Here is an 18002-nt window from a genome sequence, read left to right as displayed (position 1 = left end):
TTATAATTCAAGACGAGTGAACGGGCTCGTCCAAGCGGTGTGCGGACTGAAGAGGACTGGTAACTAATGCAAGATAAACTGTAACGTGGCTCACAGTCTCAGCACCAAGATGCCAGGGCTCTCCTCCGCCTAGATGTGGCTCATGCCAGTCGCTGCCCGCCCTGGTTGTTTGAGCCCCATCCCTAAACTGCACAAAAGGACCAACTCAAAGGCCCTCAACCGGGCCCACTATCCTCCCAGCTCAGCTCCCCGCTCCAGGACTCCCTCCAATAGCTGAGCAGGAGCGTTTCCCTGGCACCGCCTCTTCCGTCCGCGGCAACCGGAAGCGAAGCAGTAGCGTCGGAAGTTGAAGAGAGTTTCCGGTGAGCTCGGCTTCCTCAACATGGCAGCGCCCTTGTCAGTGGAGGTGGAGTTCGGGTGAGTCACAGAGCTGGGGCGCCGTGGGGATGGATTGAAGTCGTCGGGCTCGGAACTCCCTTCCCTCTGCCTTGGGGCCTGTCACGACCGAATCGCCGAGGCTTCCGGCGACTTCCTTGAGCTACGGCACCCGCCTCGGAGAGCTTGAGAGGTTCGGTCCGCCTGGGCCATGAGGCCGTATGTCCGGGAATAGAGGCGCACGCCGGGGCGTGGAGGTGCGATCTGGGCACTCCTCCGTACCCTGAGCCCTGCCAGACTTCAGAAGGCTTGACGGTTAGCGGGCGGCCTTTCTACCTTCTTTGCCAACCCCGTTTTGGAGCAGGCCCGTGTGTCTGGTATCTGAGTTCCTCGGATCGAGAAGGAGCACCTAAACCCCCCGATTTCTTTCTTCTGGCAGCAATTTCTGTTTACACGGTTCTTGGAGCCTTGTTTCTCGTGGGGTGTGTGGCCAAGACGAGATTCCTTTCCTCCCTTTCCCCAGATTTGGGGGTGTTGAACAGACCTGAACCCCTTTCAGTACATTCAGTAAACTTGCTACTCACCAGTCATTTACTGAGTGCCTCCTGCAGCTCCTGAGTCAGGTGGTGGTACGGGGCTAAGTAAGGTAGCACAGTGGAGGAGACGAACCCTGATGACAGTACAGTATGCACAGGATGAAAAGTGCAGGATTGGGGCACACACCCCAAGAACTGAAGAAACACAGATGAGGGAGGAAGTCTCCTCAAGCCACTATCTTCTGCCTCCTACAAACAGAAGGTTTTTCATCTGATTTCGGAGCCGAGAGAAACTGCAGACGTTAGAGAGAAGGCAAAGATGCTGAGACCCTAGGAGATGGGTGATATAATTTCCAGAGTCCCATGGAAAAGCTGGGACTAGATTTGTCTTTGTGTGTGAAGATAAACAAGGCAAGGCTTATGTGAAAGGAAAAGTCCGGGATGGGAATCTAAAACCTCTGCCCATAAATGCCTTTCCTTCCATTGGGTGCCCCCAGTTTCTTTCATGTTTTTCCTTCATTGCATAGTCCATTCACCAGTCATTTATTGAGTGCCTACCATGTGCCAGGCGGTGAGCCAGGCACAGAGGATACAAAGATAAATAGAACTTTGTCCATGCCCTCCAGCGTTCAGCGTTTCTGGCCCTTACAAGGGGGTAGTCTCATGAATGTTAACTGCATTTTAATTGATGATATTGTCTGGCCCCATGGGTCCAATTAGAACTATGTTTGTCTGGCCTCCTGACTATATTGCTTTTCTGACCCTTTGCCCAGCTATGCCCCCCATAGCCTGGGGGTTCTAGGAGGATCCCTGCTGCTTTGACAGGCCTCAGCAGAGCTGAAGAGGGAGAAGCTGCAGATTGCCAGTATTAAGGCTTATCTACAGCCGGCTTACCTGTCATGCTCACTGAGTCAGACATGGTATTTGTTCCTCAGAAATGTCTTCTGTTTGCTAGGTTCTGTGCTGGCAGCAGTGGGGAAGTCATATGAGGAAGATATGGTCCTTGCCCTCCAGAGCTTACAGACTAGCTTGAGCACCCGTTTTCTGGTTTGACCATCTCTCAGCCTCCCTTACCCCCAAGAGCAGTAGTGAACCCTGGCAAGGCAAGACAGCGTTCCCTTCACCCACCACCCCAGTGTCCCCTGAGAACGGCGGCTTCTCGGGAAGCAAGAATGCCCAATATGTATGCCAAGCCCAGATTCCTTCCCTCTTTGTCTGTGTCTCAATGCATGTTTTTGCCCCAGCCTTTCTTTCATTTCCTACGTCTCTTAGCAGACTTCCTTCATCCTTTATTCTGAACCTAAGTAGATTTGCAAAGAAGCTGCCTTGCCCATCATTCTCTCCTTTTTGTCCCTGAGTGCCACCCCAATCCTTGAAGAGTCTGGGTTAGGCCTTTGCCTCTTTCCCCTGAGCAGATATGGTCCCCTCAGCCCCACCAGCTCTGAAAGACGCTCTTGAAGACCTCGCCCACCTTTCTCCCTCTTGTCATTGACCAGTTCTGCCTTCCTCACCTTGCCTCCTGAACAGAGCATTTTCTCAGGTCACAGAGGATGCAGAGTATGTAGTACAGATGTGAGATGCCCTCTTCCCTCTCCCTTTTCCTCCTCCTTTAGTCTGGGAGGTATTGGCAAAGGGAGGGAATGCCATTGAGGTCAGAGAAGAAGTGAGGGAAATGGGCATTTTCATTCATTCATCAAATATTTCTTGAGTGCCTGCTGTGTACCAGGCCAGCAGGTAGAGGGGAAATAAATAAAAATAAAAATATATAAGGTAAAAAGATGAAGATAAACTAGAAAAAGTGAAGACCATTTTGGGAATGTCTGTACCAGTCACTGGTACCAACAGACACCTCCCACCGGGAACTGGGGAGCGGAGGAAAGACGGGTATCTTAGGTTGTAATGCCTTAATTGCGTTTGAATAGCAAATCCTGTAGAACATAAGAGTCTGGCTTTGGTTCTCTTCTGGGACCAAAACAGGCCCCTCCTGCCTCCCTGAATCACTCTAGAGGCTGGGCATGCACCTTCCTCCCCTCCAGATGTGCTGACAACAAAAATGCCAACCCCTCCCTCGAGGGCTAGTGAACCCAGCAGTGACAGGTCACTCTCTGAGCCAGACTGGTTCTTTATCCGCTTGTGAAGGGAAAAACAGCCCTGGCCTCCGAGCCTGGCACCACCAGGTTTGGCCAATCTGAGTTGTTTGCCTGGATCCCCGTGCTTCCAGTTCCCACTCCTCTGACCCCCAACTCCTGTCGCCCCTTGCCTGTCACCCTCCCCCACCCCAGCTGCTGCATGTGCCAGCCCCCACCCAGGAGAGAACGAGGTTCTTGGAAGGGGATAAATGGACGCTCTGTGCGGGCTTGCAGCTGAAATGGCCCTGTGCACGACCACAGATGGGCCTCCTCTCCCCCTCCACATTTCTGCATCAACAAAGCGTGACCTTGTTTGGATGACAGTCGCCCCATGTTTCCCCCATGACAATGCTTGCCTTGCCTTTGCCTCCCAGTGGACTGTCTCAGGACATCTCTGTTCTCTGAAATTGGGAAAGGGTGGTGGGGTGGGAGGCATCACATCCGTCAAAAGTCTGTTAAGGCCTTCTCAGTTAAGATCCATGTGAAGTCTGAGATGGGGATGGAGAGACCCAGGGGGAGGAGCACTGGGGGGCACTGAAAGAGCCCAAGTGTCTGCATCCTGAGCCCTGGCTTCTGCGCTTGGCTTTGAGCATCTCTGCTGTCCCAGTCTTCCCGTGGCCAGGTGTTGGCACACAGAAGTGAACCAGACCCTGCCCTCAAGGGGCTTCCTGACCTTTGGGGGAGGCTTGGTTGTTTCTGCCAGAAACCAGTTAGAATTCAAATCCTAGTTCAGCCACTGCCTGTCTGGCCTTGGACAAGTCACTTCTCCTGGCCCCAGTCTGCTTCTCCACTGGTTGGAGTTAATAATATCCGCCTCCCTCCTGCCTTCCCTGGGATTCCCTGAAGATGAAATGAGAGGAAGAATGTAGCAAATGGCAGGGTTATTGCTAAGCCCAGTGGGGTCTCTTACCCTCCAGCACTGTGGTGCGCCCACCAGGCCAGCAGCGGTGGTGGGCGTGGGGCACAGGCCGCGAAATTTCAAAGCATCGCCAAGCCAGAGGAAACCTCTAGATACTCAGGGTCTCTAGTGTGCCACATGGTAGCTTCTCAACATTTTTGCAGATGGAAAGACTGAGGCTTCAGAAGATGAAGTCACGTGCCCAAGGTCTCGCCATCAGGTGCAGGTAGAGCCTGGTCTCCGTCTCAGGGCCCACAACTCCAAAGCCTGTGCTCTGCCCTTGTGCGCTAAGGCAGAGGAATAAAAACAAGGATCTGCAAATTTGGATACTTAAATATTAATAAAAATTGTTTCTCTCCTGCTTTACCACATCAGGAAGCCACATTTGAGACTTGATCGCTGGTACCCAGGGTGTTCCTGAACCTTGGTCTCTGCATCTCTTGGGCCTTTGGAGCCAACCTCCTCCTCAGTTTTCAGTCTCTGAGGCGTTTGCAGGAGCTCACCCAGCTCTTTCTCTGGTCCTCCTTTGCAGAGGCGGTGCGGAGCTCCTGTTTGATGGTGTGAAGAAACATCAGGTCACCTTGCCTGGACAGGAGGAACCCTGTGAGTATGGGCTTTCGGAGCCCCTCTCTGGGGGCCACTGGGCAGGAGCTGCTCCACAGGGGCACTCAGCCCCATTCAAGTGAGAATGGGTGGAATTTCCCTGGCCAGTGAGAAGGAAGGAAGAGAGATCACCAAGTTGTCCCTGCATCCTCTCCGCAATCAGCCAGCTTCGTAGGGAGGAGATGGCCTAGCTTAGTCCTTACGAGCGCGGATTCTGTATTCAGACAGACTTGAGTTTGTTTTGGTTTGGGTTTTTTTGGCCGCGCCACGCAGCTTGTGGGATCTCAGTTCCCCAACCAGCGATTGAACGCAGGCCATGGCAGTGAAAGCCCGAAATCCTAACCACTAGGCCATCAGGGAACTCCCTGGACAGACTTGAGTTTGAATCCCCTTAGCCCCTTAGGCCAGTCACTTCACTTTTCTGTGCTTTAGTGTTCTTATCTGTGAAGTGGAGATGGTAATCCCTCTCTCTGAGCGTTGCTAGAAGGTGTCAGCCAAGCTGTACCATGCACTGGATGGCAGCAGAGAGATGTCCTCATGAAGGAGGTAACCTTCGTCAAGAATGGAACAATGCAGACGGGCTTACATGGTGGGAACAGGATTTGGATGAGAAGAAAAGCATCCAGCCAGAAAGGAGGTTAGAGGAGGGAGGTTGACTAAGGGAGGCAGGGGTTTTTCCATGTGTTCATTCAAATACCTGTTCACCATTCTTTAGCGAATGTGCACTGAGCACCTCCCATGCTGCAGACCATGTACCAGGCACTGGGGAGACGGACCCTGCCTTCAGACGGGGGCGGGGAGGGAGGAGTTGATTTCCAGAGGTCCAGCTGGGTAAATAGCAGTGTAACCTAGAGGCAGGGGCTGGACATTGCAACTGGGGAGGCGCTTTGCAGCCCTAGCAGTGGATCCTGGCAAGAGCAGAATGTTCAGGGCCGAGAGCCCGTCTCACCTATAGGGCTGAGATGCTTCTGGGAAGAAGAGGAAATCAGTTCTATGAGGAGGCAGGGGAGTGAGGTTCCTGGAGGTGAGCAGTAGAAAATGGTCAAGTGAGGTTTGACAGGAGTCTTCTGGGGCTGGACATGCATCTGCCAAGAGCCAGACAATTACTGCCCAGATTCACTGGCTACCAAGGCTGTTTCTGACCCTCCCTTGGGTTGGAGAGCAATGGCATAGGGCGGGTCTGTGTGCCACATTCAGAGGCCGGGGGACACTCACTAAGGGACAGGGCGCTGCGCCCTGGAGCTGTATGTGGGCATTAGGCTGGGGTTAAATGTCAGGACTGTGGGATTGTGTCCCTGGTGGGGGAAGACCCAAGATGATAAAGGCGACGGTTTCTTAGTTTGACAGATGGCTATGCAGCCCTGGTAGAGAACAAGGGGCCCTCAGAAGCCTCTCAAAGATTCAGCCATAAAGACTTATCTGGGAAGTTATTAAAATATCACAAGTTATGATTTATTTCCCCCTGCTTTTGCTTGGCATGCAAGTCCCCGAGTTTAATCATTCCAGCCCCTTTCATTCGTTCATTGGCACCAAGTGCCAAGCATGGAAGTAAGTACTTTATTCTCTCCTGTAATTGGCACACGTGTTTTTGAATGTCTCCTTTGTGCCAGGCACTGTACTAGTTGCTGGGTACTTGGTCGTAAGCAAAACAGATATGGTTCTTGCCCCAATGGAGCTTACAGAGTAATGGAAGTGGAGCCAGGCAGTGAAGAAGTAAACACGCAAACGCGTAACTGAACAAGTGGTCATCACTGGCATGAGGAGAACAAAAGGGTGCTTTGAATGAGACAACAGGGTGTAAGGGAAGGCCTCTTTACAGAGGTGACCTTGAGGCTAAGGCCTGAGGAACAAAAAGAAGCCACCCTAATAAATTGGAGGGAGAGTAGAGATGCAGGGGGCCCGCTCCAAGTACAGAGGACGGCACTTGTGAAGCCCCTGGGCAGAAGGCCTTGGGGTGGTCAAGGACCTGAAGGAAGGCCAGTGTCGTAAGGGGCACAGGCTGAGTGTGGCATGGTAGACAAAGCCCCAGCTGGTTGTACCAATAATTGTCACAAATTCTTAGGTGGTAGCTATCATTATTATTCCCATTTTAAAAAGTGGAAACCCGAACCCAGAGATATCAAAAGTCTTACCCAAGGTCATACTGTTATATAAATGGCAGAGCTGGGGTTCAGAAGCAGATGTCAGGGTCACCGCCGTCCTTGCGTGGTACCACTAACCCATTACCATTTATCCCAAGAGGTTCCCTGAATCACATACCATCTCAAACGTGCAGTGTATTTTCCGGTTTTTACACTTTCTTTCGTGCCTCCAACAGCTACTTATTTCAGTTTTCATAATGAGCCTAGTATATATTATCTATCGACAAGGAAACCAAACCTCACAGAGAGAGAGAAAGAGAGTAACCTGTCCAGAGTTACTCAAGTAGGGAGGCTGGGCTGAGACCCAGGTTTTGGATCCCCTGTCTACTGCTTAGGGGGCAGGTGGGGGCCTATCCTCCCCGCCCTGGAATAAAGAAAAGGAGGCAGGAGAGGCAAGCGGAAATGACCCATGTGCTCAGTTTTGGACCCTTGGCTGTGGATCTCTACCTCTGGCTTCCATTTTTGCCCTTCTGTGCCCAGAGGTGTAAGTCACATCACAGCTGCAGAGCTGGTTGGCAGCTACCAGGCCTCACCCTGGCACACGGAGCCCAACAGGAGGGCAGGGGCCTGGTGCCACTGGGAAAGTAACACTCTTCCCCCCAAGCCCGTGCCCAGATCTGCCATCTGGCAGCCTTCCCAGCCCAGGGGCTGCCACTTGGCCAAGCAGGTCTTGGAGACTCCAGCAGAGAAAATAGCAGCCATAAGATCATGGATTGTGACAAGGCTCACAAACAAGGGGACTAAACAGGGCCCTGGGTCCTGGGCCAGGGGAGAGCTTCCAACCCAGCCAACTTGGGAGAAGAGGCTGGGCGAGGCCAAAGTGGGTGAGATCGCAAGAGAGGAGCCCTGGCAGTGCAGGATGGCAAATTAGTTATTTCTGCAGGCCTCTTTTTTCCACCTGTAAAATGGGAGGTTGGGCTAGATTTAGTCTGGAGTGAGCTGGTTATCTGTTTGACATCTGCAGTTTGGAAAAGTTGCTTCCAGATCTAAGTACATGGTTCTGGGAAACAGGGTGCACTGATCCAATGAGCAGTTGCGTGTGCAGGGGAAAGTGGGGTGGGTCTTAACCGCCACCTCCATGGAATAGGCCTTGAGTGGCCAGGGCTGGGAGGCACCCAGCAGCTTTGGGCGCTGGCCACCGAGAGCTGGCTTTTATGCCTCAAGGATCCCTTCAACACACAGCTCGCGGCCCATGGTTGGTCAGCGGCCTGAAGCAAACCCAAAACCTCGGCCGTCCCAGTGTGGGCATCACCTGCCTTGGCCCCCAGGAAGGGACTCGTCTGCCTCACCTTTCCCTGCCCCTCTGCCCTGCCATTGTATTAAAGGGGGGCTGGCGCGGGAGGCAGGGGCGGCTAGGGAGCTCCCAGGCGCTTTAAACTGCTTAGCATGCATTTCACAGCCTCTCTGGGGCCAGCTGTTCCTTTCTCCGCTCTGGGGCCTGTTTGCTGATCCCCTCCCCACCACCCTCCTCCCCCCCAGCCACTCTCAGTCCCTGTGCAAAATTGTGTTTGAAAAGATCCCCTTTCTGCTTAATTAAACAATGAGGAGCGTCCCCACGCACATCTGTAAACCTCCTTCTGAGGCCAGTTTAGCCCACAAACTGCTCCATTCTTACCCCCATTCACTTGTAAATGGACCCTCTGATGTTCCCTCTACCCTCTCTTGTCTTTTACTGCCCCCATCCCGGCTCTTTCTTCTCCCCTTTCAACTAAGGCCTGGGGTGGGCTCGCAGAAGAGCCCTGTCCGGGAGCCTGGTGGACTTGGTGGGGACAGGAGCCGCTTAACCTGTGGAAGAGAAGACGTAGGGGCTCTGTCTCTCCCAAGTCTGCATGGTGTGGGGAAGCGGAGCCACATTTGTTGGCGTGGTCCCCAGGACTAGCCAGGCTCGGTGGGTGGGAGGGACAGGAAGCCAGATTGCTTGTTGGGAGAAAAGCTCTCCCCGGAGGCCTTCAAGAAGAGGCTGGATGAGGGTCCGCCGCAGCCGGGATGCAATATCAGATGAGACCAGAGAGCTAGGACACCATGGGGCCCCTGCCACAGTGGGTGGTTATTGTCCCCAGACAAGGACAAATCCACTGGGGCTCGGGATTCTGGTGGGAGCCTTTGTAGGTGCTAAGAGGGGCATATGTGGTGCCCCTTTCCCAGCAGCCTTTAGGAGCAGGTTCTGGCAGCCCACAGGATAAGCAATCCTGAGTCACTGCGGGCAAATGTGCCTTTGTCTGGTCTGTTTGACACTGCTGGGCCTGCTGCTGGCATTAGGAGCTTGGATTATTATCCCCATTTGTTAGAGGATAACCCTGAGACTTAGGTCAAGTGACATCCTACCCAGGGCCATCTAGTGCACGGCCCAGGGCCTTCCAGCTCCAGAACCCGAACTCTTAACTCCTCTGCCATGGCAGCAGTAGCTCCCATCACTTGCTCTTCCCCCAGTAGGCAGGCCAGGTCCCAAGGCTTCCTGCACTGGAAACCTTACACTGGGGTGCTCATCTCCCTGCCCGGGGCTGCCTGCCCTCAGAGTGTGATTCCTTCCACCTGGGCTGTCCAGGGAGCATCTTAGGAGTTTGAAAATCTAAAGTGGAGGGAAGGCCGGTGTTTGGGGCCCCCTCGCCACTCTCCCAATGCCCCCATTCTCTCATTCCCTCTCCAGGTCTGATAGAAAGGTGGTGGATCCCACAGAAAACCCCAGCCAGTCCCAGCAGTGTCTGTTCAGTAGTTCACTGTACCGCACCCTCCAGAGCTTCCTAAGCATGTCCTCGAGGTGTCAGGCCCCTGGGCTGAGCATGTGGAAGCTCAGGGCAGCAAGAGAGATTAAAGGGTACGGGTTCTTCCTCTGGCTCGTAGAAGAATTACAGCATCGCTATGCCAGGCACAGTGCCAAGAGCTTTATGTGGACCATCTTATTTGAGCCTCACAACAACACTATGAGGCATTCTTACAGTTCCCGTTTGACAAAGAAGGAAGCTCAAGAGAATTCCTTACCCAAGGTCATATAACTAGGAAGTGATGGAGTCGAACTCAGACCCAGGGCTGAGTCCCGTTCTTAACCAGTCCTCCTCCCCGGCTCCGTCCACAGCTGTCCGTGTGCTCAGCAAACGTCTCGGGCATTTTGTGTGAGAGATTCCCTGCTGCATGCTGGGGCTCACACTCAGGAAATACCCCTGGGGCTCCCGAGGAGGGAGAGCCTCTTCCCAAGCAGCCCCTTCTCAAGGCCCACACATGCCCCGCATAGTCCAGCCCTGGCTACCTCTCTGGCCTTGTCTCAGGCTGATCTTCTGGCCTTCTCTGTTCTATTACCTTGAACCTGCCAACTCCAGCCTGCCTCAGGTCTTCCCATATGTTCTTCCTTCTGTCTGGCACACTCCGCCATCCCACCCTTCTCATCCTTCAGGCCTCAGCTTCAATGTTAATATCCTCAGGAGAGCTCTTCCTGATCCCACACAAAGGAGCGAGCATTTGTCACGACTAATTAAGTAATGTCTGTCTCCCCTGCTGGCCCCTTAGCTCCATGAGGGTAGGCTCTGTGTCCGCCTTGCTCTCCGCCATCTCCCTGGCACCTGGCACGTAGTAGCTGCTCAGTAAATATTTGTCTTGTGAGCGATTGCATGGGATCCCATGAGGGAAGCCACCATCAGTAGCAGTGGGAAGGCAGGAGGACACAGAGGGGGAAGGTGCAAGTGAGATTCCCCAGAGCCATCCCCGAGCCACCAGCCCCTGACTCTGCTTAACCCTTCCTCCTCCCCTGGGCGCCTTTGGAAGCCGACCATCTGGCTTGGAGGCTATTTGCATATTGTCTGGACCTCGCAAGCCTAGCACGATGTCCCTGGGGGTGTGTTTCAGGCTAGGCGGAGTGGCCCTTGCAGCCTGCGAAGGGAACCGGGAGTTCCACCTCTCCCCACCCCCAAATCCAGGCATGGGGGAACAATACGGGTGGTGATGCGGTGGCCTCACCATGGTAACAGGCTATCAAGAATGTGGGCAGGCCTGGGGGGCGCAGAGGAGGGAGGGAATGACCTCAGCAAAGAGAAGCATCATGATAAATGAGCCAGCACCCACAGCAGACTCCCCCCCAGCCCACCCCTTGGGGACTCCACGATGGTGCCATCACTTGGATGACCCCGACATGACCATTAGTCCTCCACACCACCCCCAGCCTACGAGAGTGGAGCAGAACTCCCCTCTCGGAGGGAGCCAGGGCCGTCACCCAACTGGGTCCTGGTTCTGAACAGGCCAGCGGGGGCTGCGGAGGTGCAGCTGGTGGCCCTCAGGCCAGGCACTGCCCAGTCCCTCAGTGCCTCTGCGCACACAGGCACAGCCCCGCCTGCCGGGGCTGGTTGATGGATGTGTCAGACCCCGGCGGCTCTATCGAGCGGCCACAAGATGTATGGGCTGGCGGCCCACCAGACAGTGCCAAGATGGAGGCCAAGGGGAAACCTCTGAAACCCAGGCCTCTGGGAGGAACCCAGCCAGGAGTCTAAATGGACTGCAGCTAGTTGCAGGCAACACTCCCCGTCCCCTGCCCGCTGCAGGGACCGTGAAGACTCCCATCCGCTTTGTTTAAAAATAGGAATTAAAATTGAAAGGCGCAGTCTCAGGCCGTGGACACTTTGCCCATGGCCTTGTGCTCTGCTGGCGTACGATCCAGGGAAGCTGGCACAGAGCAGAGTGAACCAGTCCATCCAGGGTGCGGCCTGCCTGAGTGCCTTAAAACCCTGTCCAAGGCTGGTGCTGGTGTGACACGCGCTGGGCCTCTCCTTAATGGGCAGCCTTTCCTTCGCCTGCGTGCCAGGAGTCCACCTCCAGTCAGGGAAACCAAGGCACTGCTTGGGCCCTTCTGCAGCTTAGTCCCTGAGCTTTGTCTCAGGCACGGACCTAGGACAGAGACCCCTCTGAGACGTTGACTCAGGATGGGAATGGCTAACCTCCAGCCCTCTGCTGGCTTCTCAGAGACTAGCTGTCATCTCAGCTAGTCTCTGAGAAGGCTACTCCTGCAGCCTCAGGGATGCTCTGTTTGAGCCGTGGATCGTTGAGAGCCATAGCCTTCGAGGAGATGATAGAGCCAGGTTTCAGTGTGCTGTGGCCTGGGACCTGGCTCCCAGAAAAGGAGAGAAGCCCTGGGAGACAGGTGGCTCTGAGCCTCCAGATGATGTACAGAGCTTGGTGGCTGTCCCAGAACCACAGAGGCAGATCGCAGTGTCCAGCTGAGCAGGAGAGGCCCTTTCGACCCTGAACCTCTCGCCTCTTCAGGGTGGCCGGCCCTGGCCTGGCGGGCTCTGCGAAGGGGGAGTAGAGGGGCAGTGATTTGTCAGCGTCTCCGGCTGGTGAAGGATCCTTCTCTCCTGTCAGAGGAAATTAAATGATGTTATCGGCTCAGCAATTGTTTTTCTTCCCTGACAAAGGGAAATATATGCAGACCTTCCAAGAGCAAAGCCGAATGCTCCCCATCTGGGACTGGCTGGGGAGATAAAGGTGGAGGGGCTCTCCCAGAAGCCTACCCATGGCGGTTTCAGACCATCTTCCAGGGCTAGTGGGTGGAGGTCTGTCTCTCAACCGTTTCGGACGTGACCATTCCTCTTGCTGTCTGCCTTGCGTCCCCATTGCCTCTTCTTCAAGCTTTCAGCGGTGCCAGATGCCACTTTTCTCTGAAGACCTCTCGGCAGGTCACTGGCCTCTCCAGGTCCATTTCCTCAGCGTGGGAATCCACTAGTTCAGGGGCCATGACAGCCTGGTCTAAAAGAGGCCCTCTCAGCCCCATATTCACTTCCTCCTGGTCCAGGCAAGGCCCTGAGGGCCAGGAATCATTTGGACTTGACATTAGTTTGTTTTGTGCCTTCTTCTCCAGGGGACATCCGGAACCTCCTTGTCTGGATCAAGAAGAACTTGCTAAAAGAGCGGCCAGAGTTGTTCATCCAGGGAGACAGCGTGTGAGTCCCTTTCTCCCTTCCCTGAGGAGGGCAGGTGAAGGGAAGGAGGTTTGAGCTCCTGTCCTTGGTTCAAACACAGCCTTCTCTGGGTCCTGTTCTCCTTTTATGCTCCTCTTAGCCCTCCAAGGAAAAGGCTGCCTCTATCCAGCTCTGTTGAAGTTTATTTTCAGTTTTCTTGTTACCACATTGGACTGTTGGGGATTTTTTTCAAAACCTGGGTCAGGAGACTGGTAAATTTATCAAAAAACTTAGATTCCGCCTTCTGCTTGCCACAAACTTGCTGTGGAACCTTGGGCAAGTTACTTCACTTCTCTGGGCCTCAGCTACTTTCTCAATACAGACATTACTGAGGAAAAGATGCTACCCAAGGTCTCTCTCATCTCTTGACAACCTAGGACAGCGTTCTCCCATGGAACTTTCTGTGATGATAGAAATGTTCTCTGTGCTGTCCAGTACGGTAGCTGCTAGGCACATGAGGATATCGGACCCTTGAAATGTGGCTAGTGTGACTGAGGAACTAAGTGTTCAGTGTTACTTAAATGGAATTTAAATTTAAACGTGGCTCGTAGATACTGGGCTGGACAGCGCAGGTCTAGGATTACAGGGAGTCACTGCATGTGTGTGCACACACATGCACATTCATGCTCACTGGGGACACCCCTAGCCCAGCCCAAAGCTTCTGTATCTGTCCCAGGCCCAGCTTAGCCTCCTAGGAAAGGATCCAGATGCCATGTGCCATGAAGTCACTATACTCCTACAGCAAGGCCAGCTTGATATGTCACAGAAGTGGCCACGGCACTTGTGGGACTTGTTCATCTGCCTCGAAGCAGAGGTTCACCAGCAGGCCCTGGGGGCTAGGACTGCCGTCCAACCTGTGGCTCAGGTCATGGTCCAACAGTCATGGAGGTCACCCCCAAGGACAGCAATGCTCTTTGGGTCATTGCCAGCAGGAACCAGGCTAAGGTACCTGTCCAAATGTCGGCCTACCCTGCCTTACTCCAGGCAGGGCTGCTCTCAGGCCTTCAGGGGCTCGGGGCCACTGGCAGGTTTCCCTGATTCAGAAAAGCCAAGGTAGCCTCCTCTCCAGGACGCGCATGCGAGAGGCCTAGGGCAGTGAGGTTAGACCCCTGGAAGGGTAGGCTGCTACCAGTGGTTCCCATGCTAGACCCTGGCAGGCAAGCACCTCACACGCATCATTCCACTTCATCCTCCCGCAGAGCTTGTGAGGAAGACCCTGTGATTTACCCTGTTTTCAGATGAAGAAACTGATGCTCAGGGCAACAAAATGACCTGCCCGAGGTCTGGGAGGTGGCAGTGGAATTTGCACCTGTGTTCCATCTGGCCCTCAGACTTTCCTGTCGCCTCCACTTCCCGTGAGGTCTTTAATGGGGACCCTCGAGAGAAAAGGCTCCCACCACACTCCTGCTGGAGTACATTTGGGCTTAGCCCAAATGTCTAAGCCTCTGCCCCTGCCCCTGCCCCTGCCCCTGCCAGCTCCCGCCCTTCACGCCCTGCTACTCACCACCATCTTTCCCACAGGCGGCCAGGGATTCTGGTGCTGATTAACGATGCCGACTGGGAACTGCTGGTCAGTACCTCGGGGAACAGCCCTCCCTCAACCGCTCCCCTCGCTGCTTTGGTAGGAAAGCCTTGGGCCGCTCATGAGACGCAAATAGGGTGGCTGCGTAATCCTCTGTCCCAGTCTGGCCTCCAGACTGAGGCTACTTGAGTCTCCCACCCCAAGTGAGGAAGGAATGGGTAGCTGGGGGAAGTGATGAGCTCTCCTCCACCCTGGAGATTTGCTAGTAGTTAATGTATAGGGTACCCGTTTTTTTCTGGTAGATCCTATCTTTCTCTCCCAGAGCAGCCAGGCTCCCCTCTTTCCCTTTCAACACCTGGGGAGAAACTGGAAAAGTGCCCTTGACGGTCTTCTTGTTTCTCTTCTGGACCAGGGTGAGCTGGACTACCAGCTTCAGGACCAGGACAGCATCCTCTTCATATCCACGCTGCACGGTGGCTAAGGGCCCTTCTCTGTGCCTGGGCCCCCTTGGGGTGGGGAGAACAGAACAATCAGACATCCCCTTGGGCCCTGCTTCCAGATCTCCCGGTCTCCCTTGGCTGCTTTCTTCCCTACTCTGTCCCCTGAGCTCCCTCCAGGCAGGGAAAAGAGGCCAGGTGCTAAAAATGAGCCTTTCTCAGGCACGTGAGCAGGGGAAGGCAGGCAGGCGGGCAGGCGCCCGAGCCTGGCACTCCCTCTCCCAGCAGCTGAGGTGGGGGAGGGTGCCCCTCGGTTTGTCAGGAGTGGAAGGGTCTGTGCGGCCAGGTGACCCGGCAGCTCTTTACTCCTGTGTCTCAGTCTAAACACTGAGTGACCGCTGACGAGGCACTCCAGCTCCTGGGCCGTGGTGCCTTCCTGGGGGAAGATGAATGAACCTGAATAGCTGATGGCAGGCCCCTCCCTTCTCAAAGATTGGAGGGGTCTCCGCCTCAGTTTCCCCATCTGGACAGCAGAGGGCTCTGCCTGTCCCCCACTGATATCATTGTGGAACCCCAGCTGGGGTCCCCTATTCAGTGCCGCCCCCACACACACAGCAGCTGCTCTTGCAGCCACACCCCTCCTCCTGCTCCCCCATCCACAGCCCTTGACCCTGGCTGGCCTCCCCCCACACAGGCCACCAGATGGGCTCCTGAGACCCTCCTCCCGGCAAAAGGCTGCCAGCATGCAGCTCATTCTGCTGAGGGGGGAGAGAAGGAGGGTGTTGGCTAAACCTTGGACTGGCAGATAGAGGCTTGGGGGGTCAATGTGCCTCAGTTTCCTCCTCAACAACAACTGAATTTTTATAGTATCTGAAAACTGGGGAGATACTTGATGGCACAAATTTACACTTGATCTCCTCTCTCACCTCCTGCAGGAAGCAGGATGGGGGCAGGCAGCACCTGGTAGGCAGGATGGTTCACCCCTCCTCCCTCCATCCCTCTGGAAGTCTTGGGGCCTCAGTGCCTGCAACAGCTGGCCTTGGAAAAATAAAAGACTAGGTTGTTTACTGGCCTTGCCTGGAACTTCATCCTTAGAAACCGGTGGCACCCCACATTTCCCCCAGCTGTGGTCTCTGGTCCAACCTCTCTGTCCTCAGCCTAGGGCTTTCAGAACTGCCCTTCACCCAAAGAGAGAGCAGGGGTTGAAAGCCAGACTATCCAGACTCCGGGAAAGGGTGATGTGATAGGGCCATCTGGAAAAGGGGTGGCAGAGCCAGTCTATGCTGACCAGTCTGGGTCCCAAGATACTTCCCTACCCGTCTGTCCGAGGCCAGGCTTTGTCCCACCAGCTGCAGCCAGCGGCCTCAGGACGGAGGAGGCATAGATAAGACTGCAGAGCCCCACTTCCCATGACCTGGAGGAAAAGCTTTGTTTGCTGGAGGGAGACCTCAAAAAAAAAAAAAAAAAAAAAAAAATTAGGGCATTAACATCATCCCGCCCCCAAACTTTGCTTTCCATTAAATGTTAATAATTTAAGGTGGACTTTCTCTCACTCTGGAGATGAAAGTGCCAAATGGTTGTCCTAACAGTGTTGGCGGCGGTGTGTGCACATCATTCTCAAGGCTTTGTGGGCAGACGACCCCCGGGCTGGTGAGCTTCTCTCCAGCACTGCTGCAGGTGGAGGCCCCCTGGGTATGTGTGTGTGTGGGAGTGGCCATGTTGAGGTTACGGGTGCAGGTGCTGTCTAGGGAGAGGCTGTATGACCCGCCCGCACTAGGTGCTGAGGTCAGGGTCTGCATGTTAGGGAACAGGATAAGGGACAGCCTCACTTGAAGGATCCACCTGTCCCGATTCTTGTAACCTGGAAGTGCCTTCCTGCCTCCAGCCCCGCTGAGCTCCGGAGTGCCCCTGTATCCACCCCCGCAGGATTCCAAGTCCTGGGAACTGGGCGAGAGGAATCCTTTCCTGCCTGCACTGGGGAGAGGAGAGGTGAAAACGGGATATCCCTTCCTCCACAGCGTGCCAGTTAATGCCGAGGAGCAGGGCAGGAGGACGTGCTGGGGAAGCCAGGTTCTCCACCGCAACTAGGGATGCCAGCATGACGGCTGAAATTGGCCAGGGCCACACTCCAAGCATTTTGGGTCATTTTCAGCTTGAGTGCAAAAGGGGTCAGGGATAGATGACCTGGGCTCAGACCCGACGACACCCAACTGCCCCCCCCACCCCGCAACTCCTGAACCCACTTTTGAGGAAATAAACAAATAAATAAACCCCACTATCTCCAAAAATTTGTCTTTAATGAAAAGAATTCGTTTGTCCAAGTTCTATTTCCAAAGCCGAGGCTGCCCCGCTGGGGCAATGAGCGCATCATTCCCGACGCTTCTCCCACTCCAGCAGCGGCTGGAGGAGGCTCAGCCCACGGGTCGGGCTGGAGGGGCTGGCGGGAGGGGTCGGTTTATTTGGGATTTAGGGGTCGGTTTAGGCTTGCTTAGGGGATATTGGTGGGGGAGGATGGGTTAGAATCAATTGAAAACGAGTTAGCAAGCGCAGTCCGCCGGCATCTTCTTTCGTCCCGGACTTTCTGCGGCTCGGGCCGAGGGCGAGCTCCCCGGACCACATTTGGGCCCCGCCGCGGCGTGCCAGCTTCGTTCCCGGCCGAAATTTGAAAAAGGGAAAAACGACGCTATCGACTGGAGGACCCCGCCAGCCAGGACTGATCACCCGCAGAGGAGGAGGAGAACGAGGACGACGACGAGGGGAGGAGGATGGCGGCGCTGGTGACAGGGACCGGTGTCCCTCCTTCGCGCGCCTGGCAAGGGCCGCGATCCTCGCGCTGGCGCCAGCCAGCCGCCACCCCGAGGAGTCTCGCCCGCGTTGAGCTCGGTCCCTGCGGCTCCCGCCCCAGTCGTGCCCGGAGCTCAGCCACAGATGTCCAGCCACAATTCTCGGTTGGCCGCAGACTCGTACAAGAATTGCGTTTGGACAATCAGTGGCGAAGCCCCTGAGTTCAGGGCCCCGGTCTCCTGCGGGGTTCCGCCTCGCTCCTTAAAAGCGCCGGGCCAGATCTCCGGAGATTCGCGGACCTCGCAGATGCTCGGCAGTCGCGGCCCATCCCGCGGTAAGGTGGACGAGCAAGCACGCGGATCCCGACCCTGCGTGGGGACACCGGTCGCCCCTGGCGCGTGTCTCCTTCGATCGCGGCCCGGGGTCCCTAGAGTAGCCCGCGTTGGGTCTCTACGCCGCCCCAGGTCGGGGGAATCTCCTCTGCCAGTCCCGGGGAACCCCCGACTCCCCTCTCCCCGCCCCCAGCCTGGGCTCCCCGGGTTCGCCGGGAATCCGGAAAACAGGGACCCGAGGCCGGGTCGCGTTTCCGAACCCGGGTTCCGGGCTGCTGGACTCGTGGGTCTCCCGCCCCCGCCCAG

General features: G+C 55.3%; 1 protein-coding gene across 9 annotated transcripts; it reads left to right on the top strand.

Moving 5' to 3' along the window:
- The first annotated feature begins 235 nt into the window (after positions 1–235).
- On the top strand, positions 236–16849 carry URM1 (ubiquitin related modifier 1). Of its 9 annotated transcripts, XM_028497754.2 has the most exons (7): positions 251–417; positions 4471–4541; positions 12522–12603; positions 14143–14191; positions 14556–14616; positions 16170–16272; positions 16599–16713. In XM_028497754.2, exons 1-6 carry the CDS (start codon positions 383–385, stop codon positions 16232–16234), a joined length of 363 nt encoding a protein of 120 aa, XP_028353555.1. In that variant the 5' UTR covers positions 251–382; the 3' UTR covers positions 16235–16272; positions 16599–16713. The 9 variants fall into 9 exon arrangements, with proteins under 9 accessions (XP_054945563.1, XP_028353552.1, XP_054945565.1 ...); XM_028497752.2 differs by lacking the exon at positions 16170–16272 and having other exon boundaries at positions 250–417; positions 16599–16849; XM_028497753.2 differs by lacking the exon at positions 16599–16713 and having other exon boundaries at positions 16170–16586.
- The last annotated feature ends 1153 nt before the right edge of the window (positions 16850–18002 follow it).

This window comes from Physeter macrocephalus, chromosome 13 (assembly GCF_002837175.3).
Source record: "Physeter macrocephalus isolate SW-GA chromosome 13, ASM283717v5, whole genome shotgun sequence".
Taxonomy (NCBI): Eukaryota; Metazoa; Chordata; class Mammalia; order Artiodactyla; family Physeteridae; genus Physeter; species Physeter macrocephalus.
This window is presented reverse-complemented; position numbering and strand designations above follow the sequence as displayed.

Bases quoted from the DNA above. Each gene is read 5' to 3' on its own strand.
- URM1 (XM_055089588.1), top strand. From the start codon at position 383: ATGGCAGCGCCCTTGTCAGTGGAGGTGGAGTTCGG. The intron at 4,542-12,521 runs GTGAGTATGGGC...CTTCTTCTCCAG, and splicing joins GCCTGGACAGGAGGAACCCT to GGGACATCCGGAACCTCCTT. The intron at 14,243-15,515 runs GTAGGAAAGCCT...CACCTCCTGCAG, and splicing joins CCGCTCCCCTCGCTGCTTTG to GAAGCAGGATGGGGGCAGGC.